The sequence below is a fragment of the Myodes glareolus genome, chromosome 6 (assembly GCF_982192425.1).
Source record: "Myodes glareolus chromosome 6, mMyoGla1.1, whole genome shotgun sequence".
Classification (NCBI taxonomy): Eukaryota; Metazoa; Chordata; class Mammalia; order Rodentia; family Cricetidae; genus Myodes; species Myodes glareolus.
Genome location: NC_142031.1, coordinates 106525821 through 106540257, shown reverse-complemented (window position 1 = coordinate 106540257; position 14437 = coordinate 106525821). Strand labels below are relative to the sequence as shown.

Genomic DNA, 14437 nt, shown 5'->3' with positions numbered 1-14437 from the left:
AGCTCAGGGTCGCACTGCCTTCGTATCCACAGCTGTGTTGGTGAGTCAGGAAATGGCAGTGCATTGGCTTTCAGTACAACGGGGACATGAGCTGGGGAAAAGGGGTGAAATACATTTCGTATTGCGAACGGCAGAAGCAACGGCCCTTCCACTGAATCTGAAAAGCCCATCATGCAGATGGGAAGTACCGTTACAGAGTGACCCCAGAGATTGCAGTGGTACCTCACAAGGGAAAATCCCTTTAAGGTGCTCTGTCGATTCAGAGCATCCTGACTCCCCCTAAGCAGTCAAGTTTTCCTTGCAACCGGATGTGGACTCTGCCCTCCATTTTCACAGAGAAGCTGATTGTCCTCCAGCCTCCCTGCTCGGATCAGCTTGTGGAAGCTGGTGGGAACTGCCTACCCATGACGCCTCTGTTACTAGCTGGTTTTCAGGTGGGGGCAAATGTTTCCAGAGGCAATGGGTGATATCTAGAACGCTCTGTGGTGGTTACCAGCAGGCCTGGGCTTGGGTAAGGCTGCCACAGTCACTGAGTGAGTAGAGCAGAAAGATGTGATCAGTGTTCCACGGTGCAAGGACAGACCTACAAGGGAGACCAAGCTGATCAAAATGTTAGTAAAGGCTGGACCGGGAAAGCGATGCCCAGTGAGAGGTTTATCTCTAGCAGGTGGGCCATTTGTAAAGCTATGGACCACAGTCTGTGAGGCTGCCCTCCACATGGAAGTACATCAGGGCTGTCCGTGTCTTGGTACTTTTTGCTCCAACTAGCAAAGAGCTAACATTCTCTCTCTTATTTGCTCCAAAACATCTTTATTCTCGGTCAAGCACAGTCCCTGGTTAAAACCTTGATTAATGTTATGTGCGTTTCAGAACACTTTGCAATGGTCCGTTGAAAGTTTGCCTTATCCTGTAAGACTGTCACAGTGCCAAATATACACATTGTGGAAAACTTCAAAAGTGTTGGAGATTTTTTTAAATGGTAATTCTACTACCCAAGAAGGAAAATTGCTTATTGTGGTTTTGATGGATTTTAAAAACCTAGATTTTTCTCTCCATACAATTTCACCTCCCCAAATCATCTTCATGAACACTGAAGCAGCTGCTTGCTGCAACATAATGTTGCCCTAAAGCTCCTGGTGCCTGGATCCCCTTGTCAGAGACTGCCCTTGGGAACTATGTTGCTTCTTCAGTAGCTCAGAAACGCAGATTATAGGGCACACTTGGATACATGACTGTGCAATCCCTAGTCCCTGCCAGCAGCAGGACAAGACATGGTTGATCAGGGCTTCCAGTCAAACATCTCGGAGGAGAAAACACCATGAGATGAGGTTCAGAACCGCTGACTGCAGGGAAAATATGGGAACACCTAGAGATGCGGATTTAAAACTTGAGTAAACCATCTTTTTAAAAGCATCAGACTTTTGCTGTAGTGGCGCTGGCACGAGAAATTGGGCGTGAGTGTGGAGCACGCAGGCTAAGAGGCATCTGCGTTTCCCCCATTGTCCTCTACGTCCTTTCAGCTCAGCATTATACCCGTGTGACTTGTATGATGCTGAAGCCCAGCACGTCTTGGAGATAAACTTACAGGTGGGGGCTTCACTAGATGGAAGTCTGAATCGTGTCAGCCGATAGTTCCGCACAAGACTTGGCTTGTCACAACCGCAGAAGTGTGCCCAGAGGCTGGGTACGTGCCATTCAGGAAAGCCTCCTCACACAACACAGCCTGTGGGTCCCTGAGCCCATTGACTGTGACACGGAAGCTGGGTGGAAACACACAGTCCGGGGCCAGAAGGCTGAAGGTTTCAGGTCGGGCTCATGTTGCCTGGGGATCCTCTGCCGGCATTTTAAGTGCTGGTTTAGCAGAAGTGTCTGCCCAGGGTACAGAGGCCCTGGGCCAATCGATGGTGAGATCACTCTTGTTTCTCTCAGGTCGCACACCTGGTTCCTGGCTTCAAGCTGAGGCAGCTGGGCAGAGCTCCGATGACATCAAAAGCAGAAATTCTCAGGTAACACCTCCCCGGGTTACTAAAAGCCTGGAAGTCTCTACAGCAGTGGTTCTCAACCTGTGGGGTCACAACCCCTTTGGGATAGGATATCAGAGATATCATATATTTACATTAAAATTCATAACAGCAGCAAAACTACTGTTATGAAGTCGCAACGAAACAATTTTATGACTGGGGGTCACCGGAACATGAGGAACTGTATTAAAGGTCAGAGCATTAGGAAGGTTGGGAACCACAGCTCTACAGGGATTTCTTCTCAGCAGTTCTAGCTTTCTCCTCCAATCCCTCTTCCTGGAGAGGGCCATTTGTTGTACCTTTGTTGGAGGCTGGGTGATAGCCCTACAGTTTCAAACTCTGCCATGCAAAGGGGCTTTCCTTAAGGCATCACCCTGTGCAGAAGATGATACTCGCTCGGAACCCCACAGTCTCATCCCTCCAGAGTCTGATCATTCCAGAAGTCTGGGAAAACCCCCATAACATCTGTTAACATATGACTCAGTGTTCTAGCTCACCTACAGACTAGGTAGTTCTTTGGAGCTTTTTCTTGCATCCATATTACAGTTGATTTTGACCAAAATTTAATCACAATTTAAATGCCCTTTGCTACATGTAATTAATTGTCAAAGCTGGGAGGGGGAAAAAAATCATATAAATGTCCTTGCTCTCAGCCAAAGTAACTTATGCAGAGGTTTCTAATCTGGATAGAGGCGACATCTCTCAGTGTGCATGCTATGGTCTCCTCTTTAATTTTTTTTATAAAGCTAGACATTTATTACTTAAAAAGGGAGATATAGACAAACATAAAACAAAGACATACATACACACACGCACACGAGAGAGAGAGAGAGAGAGAGAAAAGATGGCCTGGTCTCCTCTTTTAAAATTCTGTGTTGCTGGGCATGGTGGTGCATATCTTTAATCCCAGCACTCAGCAAACAGAAGGCAGGCAGAGCTCTGTGAGTTCAAGTTGGGCCAGCCTAATCTACAAAGTGAGTTCCAGGACAGCCAGGACAGAGAAATCTTGTCTCAAAAACAAACAAACAAAAAAAGATAAAGATCCTTTGTTTCTCCAAATCCCTGAATTTAGTCCTGCTCTGACTTACACCGGTTTCCAAGTTTCATGTGTCGGACAGCAGGCTGACTGCTGATGAAATGGACCATTCAGTAACTGTATGACATGTGAAAGAAGTAGCCTGGTTGGGAAGGTATTAGAGTCCTGAAAGCTGTGACTGCTCCCAAAGAGGGGTGCTACCTCTACCAGCCAGGCCACACCCCCTTTCCGAAACCCAGGTAACCCAGAAGTCACAGTATCCACTCTTGAATGATCACAGGTTCAAAAGTGAGTGTGTGATGGTCACAAGTTCATAAAGGGGGAAAGGGAGAGAGGAAGATTCGTGCAAGATTATTGACAGGTGAAGAGGATTCTGGGAAGAGGGTGAGGTAGGAGGCACCCCAGTCTGCCACTCTGCCTGGACTGTGGTGTCCCTGCCACTCTGACTGTTGCAATTGCCTTGCAATTCTGGCACCAACGGAAGGTTTACGACGCCCAGGAAAGAAGGGACCTGTGAACTGGTCGATGTTGCTCAGTTGCGGTTCGTGAGACATCAGCAGCTAACCATTCCTCACCCATCCCCATGAAAGACCTCGAGGAGCAACTCAGACACTTGGGGAAGGAAACTGCCCAGTCCTCCAGATAATGGGGGGGTCCATACTCCAACCGCTCCTCACTTTTCAGATCACAGAGGCCTCCCCCAAGTTGGTGCAAGCCTCTCCCCTTCAGGCTGAAATGCTTTCTGGGAGATTCCTTTCTTCCCTTCTATTTTTCTGTTTCGCCTTGGACAGTCAAGCATTAATGACTAGGTCTACACTAGTCACACTCTTGTTACGCTGACAAATACCTTACAAGAGCAACTGTAGCGAGGGGGCTTTACCCTTGTGGAGGCAGGCGCTTAAGGGAACTGGGCGCCTTGCCCCTGTAGTGGGAAGCTGAGAGCTGCCACGTGGGTGCTGGGAATAGAACCTGGGTCCTCTGGAAAAGCAGTCAAGGATCTTACCCTCTGAGCTTTTTCTCCAACCCTGCATTTTCTAAAATGAAGAGATAAGTTTTAATCGGAAAAACAAAAAATCATCATACCCCCAGTCCCTACATTTACAAAGCTTTTTCCATTTTTCAGCTAGCTTGTCTGCATTCTCTCATTTGACCTTTCCAGTAACTGGATGGTCAAGCAGGAGAGAGAAACTCACCTATTTCCACCGAGGGAAACGTGTTGCAGAAGGCCAAAGAGTTACCTGGGGTAACTTTCTGCCCTCTGCCTGGTGTTCCCACCGCTTTCCTAGTGTAGTAGAATCCCGAGCAGCCATAGTGACCATCTCCATCAATGCAGCAAGGCTTCATGGGCTGTTGGGCATGACATAGTCCCCAGCCCCAGGACAAGCACACACCTAAACCATCAGGCTCCTAGCTAAGGGTTCCTAGCATGGGTAGGCCACGATGCCTGTATAGAAGACCCCCGTTTGGTCAAGGGGAGTTTGTAAAATTGTCTTTAGTCATCCCAAAGTCAAGCTATTGTATGTCTCATTGGAAAGCATTTTAATTAATTTTCACTGTATGAGGACACAAGCAGTGCACAGGAAAGCCATTGGGCTGGCGACAGTTGACAGAGCAGGAAACAGTACTGGTATGGGCCCAGTGGCTCTGGACTGAAACTCTGAGGACTTTGGTCCCCTTCCCTCCTTTCTATTGCCTTCACATGGTTTCTTCATCATGCCGTTTGCTTTTCCTGAGCTTCCCGCCAAGTGAGTTGCTTATGCTTGCTTCCATATATGTTCCTAAGACAGAATCGGGTCTCCACCAATCAATTTCCGGTTTCCTTTACTGCTTCCTATTCTCAACCCCTGGGAGTGGGGGTGGGGTGCAAGAAAACAAAACAAACAAACACAGCTCCTTGTACATGATGGGGCCACCTCGCCTACAAGAAGAGTTTGTGATCCCAGGCCTGGAAGGTTCTTTGTGGGCACTGAGTCTTCTGACCCCTTTTCAGCAATGTTCTGTCATGTTTCCGCAGTTGTCTCTGAAGGCGCTCCGGTGAGAAGAGAGATGAAGCCAAGGTCCTGGGGTTCTTGACTAGATGGACACCAGGATAACTAGTCAAGACTGTACCATGCTCAATCTCCAGTCATTGACAGGCAGGCTCTGAAGGGAGCATTATTTATTGTAAATAATGATTTGCACGAACTTTGAAGCACCCTTCTCGTCAACTTTTATTTGAGTAATATTTTAATATTTTTAAATCTGCACCTTGGCACTTGTCTGCCTTGTACAGATGGAGTCCCATCCCACCCTGTAGTGCCCACTGTGACTATAAACCACGCTTGCAGGCTGGTCCTTCTGAAACATTTTCCAGAGCATCCTCAGTTTTCCAGTCCTCCCAAAGTCATAAATAGCCACAACAGCTTCCTATTGGCATGACTCTCATCCCACCAACTGCAAAATTCAACCAGGTAATGCCTTGTAGACAATGCAGCCCAGAGGAAGAGTGTGTCCCCGGGTCCTGGCAGTGCCACACAGCCTCCAGTGAGTGAGATGCCATGTCTCGCTTCTTTTTTTTATTGATACAGGGATGTCATTTTGCTGCCTAATGTAAATATATCCCAGTGCAAAGATTAGAGTGGGCTTGGCCCCTCACATGCCTTCCACAGGGACCCCTTTTGTAACAGAATTCTTTTACAAATTGTATAGCCAATGCTTTTACTGTTTACAGCCTTTCTAGTGCCCAGTCTCCATCACTTTCCTTCTGCCCCTCCAAGATTCCAGCTCCATCCTGATAGCCAGGGTAAAGTCAGCTTTATGAGATTTTGATATCTTGCCACCTCTGCAGATTACAAATGTACATAGCTCATGATTATGATAAGCTTATTTTTACCTCAGAGGTCTCCCGCCCCCAAACCCTGCCCTGAGTGTAGGATTTACATGGAAAATACAACATACATTGAAAAAAAGAACAACTCAAGGCTGGGGCAATAGCTCCATTGGTAAGATGCTTGCCTCACAAGCCCAAGGATCTGAGTTCAATTGCCAGTGCCCACATAAAGCTGAATATGGCCATACACACTTGTTTCCTATTGCTGGGGAAGCAGAGGCAACCAGATCCCTGGGACTCACTGGCCAGCCAGGTTAATCAAGGAGCCCCGGGTCCCAGAGAATGATATTGTCTCAAAATACAAGCTGGCAACTCCTGAGGCCAAAACACCCAAAATTGACCTCTGGCCTCTCCAGACTCACATATACATGTGCATGCACACTCCACACAGGAGCATATGCACCCATACACAAACACATGCAAAAGAACAAAGCATTCCATTGGTAGGAATCCCAGAACACCCATCAGCCCACAGGATTTCCCTCTGAACTGAAAAGCACGGCTGTCTGATGCTCTCCGGACTTGTGGTGTGTACCTGGATTGCAGCAGATATATGCAACAAGTTTAGGGGTCCTGAATAGACGGAGGGCCAAGCCAGGCTGGGGCTGCTCTATGCACCCTTCTTTGGGCCTCAAGGGAGGGAAGAGTATGCTTTTGCTTCTTGTCAGGCCCCAAATGCTCCCGTCTGCAGGAATGAGGAGGCTGTAGCAGAGAAGTTAGAAAATAGAAGGAAATAGGATCCGTGCTCAGAATAGCAGCAGACAAAGGAAGAGAGGAAGAGGACAGTGAGCAATGGGGTGTTCTGAAGCATCCCCCTCAGGCCAACCGGAACACTAGCCCAGGCCAGGCCATCCAGAGATGATGGACAAGGAGCATGTTCAGTCAGGTGTCTGCAGACAGCTGTGTTTTGGAGCAAGTGTCTTACATTGTTGCGCTCTCTCATTAGAGATAGTAGAAACTGAGCCAGTGTCCAGTTCCCATCTCTGGGACCTGACTCAAGCCACCGTAACAACTAACGAAGGAACAGAAAGCCTCCTTGTTGCTGATTTGTTATGTTGGTCCTGGAAGTCTGCAGAAAGGTCAGCCTCCACTCCTCTCTAGTGGCAACCAGGCAAGTAATAATCATAAGAAGCTTTCATAATTATGAGGCGGGCCATCAGCAAGGCAGCCCCACCCTTTGAGGTAGACTGCTTGCCCAGCGACTGTGCCCGTGTTTATGTCTACACTGACAGGACAGAAATGAAGAGTCTTCCAGAGTGGCTGGGGAGATGTCTCAGCCAGGAGGCTGCCTGCTGTCCAAGCATGAGGACCTTTGTTCGTATCCACAGGATATACATAGAAGCCAGGCATTGGGGTGAATGTCTGTAACCCGGGTCCTCAGAGTCAGGTAGAAGCAGCTGATCCCAGGGAGGTCAGTGGCCGGCCAGCCTTGCCGAATTAGCAAGTTGCAGCTTTAGCAAGAAACTTTTATAAGGTCGAGAGAGAGAGAGAGAGAGAGACCAAAAAACACATTGGTCGTTGGGTTGTTGACCTTTGGCCTCCACATGCATGTGCACAGATGTGCCTTCACACACACACACACACACACACACACACACACACACACGTACATAGCACACAAATAACTTTTTAAAGCTATTTAAAGACATAGAAAGAACAAACAGAAACCAAAAACAGCAAGCAGGGAGCGATCTCAGGAATCTGGCCTAGCAGCTCTCCTCCAGACCTATCACTGAAGCTACCCCCTCCAAGTTCAAGTGGGCACGTCCAGTTCCCAGCGGCAGTGTACAAGTTGGGCCCCTGACCGTGAACTCACATGTGGAGGCGTCCCTGCCATCCTTGGCTGCCCTCACGTTGCAGACTGTGACTCCCAGTGTCTCCCCTGTATTTTATATTTACCGGTGTCTCCTGCTGCAGATTCATTCCTTTGTACCCAATAAACTTTAATAAGTGGCAGTGTCTGTGGCTGTTTCCCTGCAAATTCCGCTTGTGATCACCAGTCCTGATCTAAGCCTCTTTGATTGACAGGTGATGATTACACACATTTCTGGAATATAATAGGAGGCTGTGGTGCAGGAATGTGTTCCAGTCAGATTTGAGTACTAAGACACATTTTTAAGGCTCAGGAGGGCTTAAACAAAGGCCAGGGATTTCTGGAACACCAAGAATAGCATCCTTGAAAATGTATTTATTTACATGTATGTGTCTAGGTGTGTATGCCATGGGTACAGGTACCCATAGAGGCTAAAGGAGGGTGTCAGATCCCCTGGAACTGAAGTGGCTCTTCATTAGGCACCCCTGGCACCAGGCTCAGTCGGGCTGACACAGCCTGCCTTTCTCCCCAGGTCTAGATTGAAGTCCTCATCTTTGTCAATGACGCCAAACTTGCCCCCAAAGCATTAAGCGATTATCACTTAAGCACTGAGTCTTTCCTCTAGCCCCCCACGAAAATCTTTTTTGTTTGAAAAACCAAAAGTGCAGGGAGGGGGAAACCTTTCCATATGCATTTTTAAAGTAGATAACAATATATTCACCAGTTTTATTACTACAATATGGGCCAAGTATGTTGCTTGCTTCTGCCAATGTATTAAACTGGGAAAGGTTTGCGTACTAGGGATCGAATCCAGGGCCTTATGTATGCAACACTAAGGAAACCTTCAACCTAAAGCACTTGGTCTCTCCCCTGCAGCTCAGCCAGCCTTCAAAGGAACCTTTTCTGTGGAGCAGAGGCCTCTAATCTCCAAGGCTGTGGTTCTAGTGGACATGGGAGCCTGGAGGGGGGGGGAGATGAGGTTCCTCCATTGGGACTAGAGCTGGAAGGCAAACAAGAATATGAATCTCTCGAGTTTGGGGGGATTAAACTACTTACATGTACCTCATTTTCCTCATCGGCCAAATTGGGGTGTAAATGTACATATGGGCATACAGTGATGAGGACACACTGTCAAACCCTGAACACTTGGGTCCCAGAGCTAAGTAAGGGCAGCACACCCCACACTCTGGAAAGCAAGCAGTCTGTGTATTTGTCCCCTCTAGGTATTTCATGTAAACAGATTTATATATGTCTTCTTGTAGCTAATTTATTTAGTCCAACATAATATCCAGAAGGTTCATACATATTGTGGCTGTATCAGAGTTGCCTTCTCTTAAGGCTAAATGGTACTCCATTGCACAGATATACCACATTACATAACCATCTATCCACTCCCCTATAGATAATTTAATAGGTTAGGAAGGTGGCCAAACAGGCATCTTTTCCAGCCTTCCTTTCAATTCTTCTGGCACACACTAGGAAGCAGAATTGTTGAGTCATATGGAATTTGTTGAAAAAAATCTCCACAATCTTCTACAATGGGCAACCATTTTCATATCTCCCAGCTGTGAGGGATGATGTTTTCAGCTCCTTACATGGTAGTTGATTCCTTTATTTAAAACAACAACAACAAAAAAAACCCTTTTTATTCTTTGTGTCTTTCACATCATGCATCTTGATCCCATTCATTTCCTGTTCCTGCATATCCGCACTCTGACCTTGCAGCCCCCCCCCCAACAATAAAAATTAAGAGAAGAGAGGAAACAAGAAGAAAGGAGGGAAAGTCTCGTCATGGAAGCTGTCATGGTTCACAGTGAGTCACGCAGTAAACCCTTTTGCCCATATAGCTTTACTTGCATTGGTCTGGTTGGAGGCCTCTGGTTTCTGCTGCCCTACGGATGCTGGACCCTTCCTGGGGTTCCCCTTGCTTATCCTGCTGTTGCCCTGTGATGTGGAAATCCTGCAGTTTTGGGTCTGCAGGGTATCCAGTTCTCGCTGCTGCCGTTCTGATGGAACTGAGTGGCATATGGTTATGGTTTGGGATTTGTTTTTAAATAGTGACTTGGTCTTCACAGTGGTACCATGTCGGGCCCTCCTAAGGTGACTGAGTTTTTCTAAAGTTCCCATCAGAAAAGCACTGTTCTTTCTTTCGCACGTTTGTCTTGTGACCGGTGCCGACTGTGCTCATGAAACACAAAAGAAGGGTCCTGGGCATTGACTTCAATATTTTTATTGTACATTGGGTGCATTTAAAGACACTCCGAGGGCAAGCACTGGATGGGGACATTGTTTGACTCGTAGCTATTTGTACAAAAGGCTGTTAAGACCACACAGTCGGTTCCCCGCGACAGGAAACAAAGGTTCTCTGTTACACTGCTCCAGCTACGGCATTTCACGTCTCACAATATGATTAAAGACACGTACTTATTAATTCCTGCAAGAATTCTGTGTGTGGTATTTCAGGATAGTTGGCTTCAGTCAGATAAAACACATTTGGACACGCACCACGGAACAGGAGCCGGGACTCCGCACCATGTGGGATGAAACATCACATCTAAGGGAGGCAGAGCTGGGATGCTGGCCCTGCACCTGCCGGTCCTCTCCGTCCATGGTCCCTCCCCTTGCTCCCCCATGTTTTCTCCCAAAGCGGAGCTCCCAGCTGCAGACCTTTGCAATAAAAGAATGTAGCCAGTGATTTCAAGGTATGCACACCTGGCTGCCCTGTGGGCCTGCCAGAAGTAGTATCACCTGTATCAATGTGAGCTATTTTTTTTTTGTGGCTGACAATTATTTTTTATAGTTGCTGATTTGCCTGGTAGTGATGGAATGTTAGCACTGAACTTCACTAGACATTCATCCGCTTCAGTAGCTTGTGAGGCTGACACCCACAAACACTGGATCGTGTGTTGGGGCTGAGACTCCATAGCTTTTATCAGTTCTTTATTCTACTACAGTTTCCAGACACCCTTAAGAATGATAAAAGACTATTTCCTATTTATGCTAACTTAGGCCCACTCTAGTGTCTGCTCCCAGCTACAAGGCTGTTTTCACTTAGTGGAAATCTCATTCACACAAGACTAGCTAGCTCGTGTTAGGCTCTGTGGGGCAAGTGGGGGCAGGTAGTCTGCACAAAGTGTGCTCAGGATTCCCCACGCTCGAGGCTTAGTAGATACTGGGTGGTCTTCTGGGAAGCTTTTTACAGCGTGATCCTAAGCATCCCATTTGTATTTCATCCTGAACATCCATCTTCTCCATGTTGTTCAGAAAACCAACTCTTGCTTATGAAATTACCCACCGCAGAAGCATTTCTTCAAAGAGAAATCCGTTAGGAGCTTTTGAAAATGAATATTCTTCTACATCTGCCTACTCAAAATCCAGTATCATTCCTGCTGTTAATTTAGATAAAGTCACTATAGTAAATGCGGGCACCTCGCCCCATTCCATACTGTTCTAGCCTGTGTTCCCACCCCTCCTGTGAGAAAAGCTACTATTCCCAGCTCCTAGCCATTGCAGAAAAAACCAGGCCCCTCAAGGTCTGCTAGGTGGCCCATAGAGGGCTCTTGCGACCTCTAGTGGTCAGAGGATGACATGGTTGAAATGTACAATGTTCCAAAACCCAACCATAGAAACAGCCACTGTGTTTTCCAGTGCCCTCCTGAGTAATGGCATCCAGTTGGCGCAGCCGTCTCCAGCCTTGGCCAGAGTAATGAAAGAAGGTCGCCATGTCACTTACTTTCACTGGACTTCCGATTGAACCCTAAATCACCTTGGCTTTCTCAGGCGGGTCAGATCTGACAAACTGGCTGGCCTCACACAGGGAATTCACAGGATGGTTTTCTACATCACCTTGCTTTAAAAGCTCGGCCGGTGGGGTTGGACGGGCAACTCTTTCCCCCTCAAACATCGCCCTTCTTTCCTTCGCACCTGCGGGTATCTTCTGCTTAGCTGCTCTACCTGCGCCCTCTCTCTGTTCGTGTGCATTAGATGCCAGGGTCAGCCTGCCCAAAGCTCCTAGCAACTGCAAGCCACAAGTTGGCTGTCACGAACTTGTCCCTTCTCTTATGTTTTGCCCTTTGTTTATACATGGAACTCCCGAGACAGTTGAGAAAGGGGCTCACAGCACACACACACCCGCCTAAAGGAGGGTGGAAAGAAGAGCCAGGTTGGTCCCAATAAAACCTCTGGCCTGCGTCACATTGTGAAATGAGAGCTCAGGCCTCTATCAGTTCTCACAGCCCATGATACTGCAGCCAAGAATGATGTGGGGACCCTAAGCCATGCCCGAGACTACTGATGGACGGTTTCTCTTTGCTCGGCTCTGCCAAGAATGATGACATATAACTGGACCCCACAGCACCCCCTCCACTAGGTGTTCCTCTTATCTACACTTCTGTCCATCATCTTTACCCCCTTGGCCCCTTCAGGAGTAGTGGTGAGTGGCTGTGGATAAGTACCCACATCCTCTCTCCATTCTAGACACCAGTCCAAAGGCATCTGCTGGGCAATGGGGCATGAGAACTAAGAGGCTGGGAGGGGGGTACCCTGGAGGTCAGGTGCTCAGCACACTGACTTGTGGGATCCAGTTAACCAGGCAGTGGGCACAGCGTCTGTCCTCAGCCTGCCCTGTCTTCCTCACACACTCCCATGGAGTCGAATCCTTTTTGCAACACGATGGCACTGGAAAGGAACGAGTTCCATTCCAGTCTCTGCTGAGATGGTAGCTACCCAGACTCCAGGTGCTTTCAACAGCCAAGAGGGTCATCTCTTTCTCGTCCTCATTGGCTGAGATTTGCAGTTGTGTGAAGTCTGCCAAGGCCATTTCGTGACTCTTATATAAGTTGTTGACCATCAAATTGCAAGTCATCTCTACACAGGGCCACGTCCGCGGGTGGGTGCGGTGCTGGATGGGGAGGTCCAGTTAACACGGACGCCCAGCTCTCCTGTATGTGGAAGCAGGCCTATCCCACTGTGTGTGGGCACAGCTCACAGAAGACAGGTCTTTCAGAATCACAAACACTGAGACAGAGCTGGAACTGTACCCAGGGGTCCTCGGTTCATTCCCATTGGCTTTATTTCCCAAGACATACCTGGGGGGACTGTGAGCCACACATAAGATCGTGCTTTGTGAAGGAAAGCTGGGAGTTTTCTCCCCCATCTACACACATTAGAGCCTTCAGTGTGAACAAAAGTCTTTTGTTAACCTTGAAGAAACCCCCTAGCTAGAGAGGGACCAGAACCTTCACAGCTCTTGCCTTTCCCACCAGTGTGGCCCTGCAGCCCTGACCAAGGCTGAGGGAACTCTCGTTCTCCTAAGGTGCCCATTGTCACTGAAATACAAGAATGTCTTCAAGTCCTTATCACACAATGGAGCAAGAGGCATGAGGGATGGAGTTACACAGTGAAAGGGGGGTTGCTAAGCCGAACAGAGGGAACATTTAGACACAAGGAGGCCACATGGTCAGTCTCATTTTACTCAAACAGAAGAGCGTTTCTCTGCTGGTAATTTAGTCGGGTGGGAAGTTGTAAGTAAGGGCGAGGGCGCTTACATCACTTGAAGAACTTCATCTCGGTGTCCACACAGTCATAGAAAAGGTCTCCCACCTCAGCAGGGTCGGGGGGCTCGGGGCTGCTCAGGATCTCCTCCATGGCTTCCAAGCCTTGCTTCTCCAACTCCAGCATGGTCTTCCTCAGCATTCGGCCTTGCTCCTGAGGAGGGACACAGTCATGCAGGACAACATGCGTCATGGCAGTGGACACCAGCAGCCCAGGGTCCAGCTGGCTTCCTGCCCACAGCATCGTCTACACCCTCCTCAGTTCCCAAGCCAACACCGAGGCTGCTCTAGAGTGTGCTTACATCACCAGCCTGCTCAGAACACTTCCACGACCATCAGATGTCTGGTTCAAAGTCCTGACTACTGAGCAGTAGCCAGGGCACACTGGCCCCTTGCCTTGTCTATCTATCCCTTTCAGTGAAATACATAGCTACACTCCATGGTAATCTCTCTCCATTGCTCAGGTGACTCCACACCCTGGAGGCCCTTCCCTCCCCCAACACCGGATCAACCTGAGTCCATCCTCAGACTTCTGTGGAAAGCCTTTGCTTCTGAATGCAATGCCTTCTTTCTTCCATAATCACCATCACCTGTGTTGTAATGATTGGCCTACATAGCTATGTCTCCCATCACACCCTGACCTCCCGGAGATGAAGAGGCTTATATCTGCCTTCCAATGACTAGAGCACAGTAGGCGTTCTCAAAAAAAAAAAAAAAAGTCTATTGAAGGAATCGACAGCTCAGTTAATAAACATGCCATGTATATCCCCACATCACTTTTTTTCTATGATGGTGGTTTCCAAGGGGCCAAGGCTACATCTCAAGCTGGCAGCCAAACTTGGTAATATCTAAGAGTCTCCCATGTGATACTGGCTTGGGCAGCACGGAAGCTGCAGGAGGACTGAAGGGAGAGGCTTGGTACTGTGAGAGGCCATTGGTAAAGATGCAACCTCGGTTTCAGTGGAGACCCAAGCATATTGGAGACAGTAGGACCAGTGTATGACGACCAAGGACCCCAGCAGATGCAGAATGGAGCTGGCCTTAGCCTGTGACAAGCTGGGTGTTTTAAAGATTGTTGTCTTTAAAACTGCTGTTCCTGAGAAATGGAGTTGCCCAAACCCTTTGGAGCCCAGAAAATTTTAAGTG

General features: G+C 48.1%; 2 protein-coding genes across 4 annotated transcripts in view; one reads left to right on the top strand and one right to left on the bottom strand.

The window, feature by feature from the left end:
* Wipf3 (WAS/WASL interacting protein family member 3) overlaps nt 1-7882 on the top strand; it is an 81868-nt gene extending 73986 nt beyond the window's left edge. For all 3 annotated transcript variants that reach the window (XM_087907475.1, XM_087907473.1, XM_087907474.1), the window contains 2 exons: nt 1930-2006; nt 5072-7882. In XM_087907475.1, the coding sequence (XP_087763601.1) occupies nt 1930-2006; nt 5072-5095 (101 nt within the window). In that variant the 3' untranslated portion in view covers nt 5096-7882. The remainder of the gene's footprint in view (nt 1-1929; nt 2007-5071) is intronic.
* Nucleotides 7883-9953: 2071 nt separating this feature from the next.
* Scrn1 (secernin 1) overlaps nt 9954-14437 on the bottom strand; it is a 67190-nt gene continuing 62706 nt past the window's right edge. Inside the window, exon 8 of the mRNA XM_048440376.3 lies at nt 9954-13445. Coding sequence (XP_048296333.2) covers nt 13287-13445 — 159 coding nt within the window. The 3' untranslated portion in view covers nt 9954-13286. The remainder of the gene's footprint in view (nt 13446-14437) is intronic.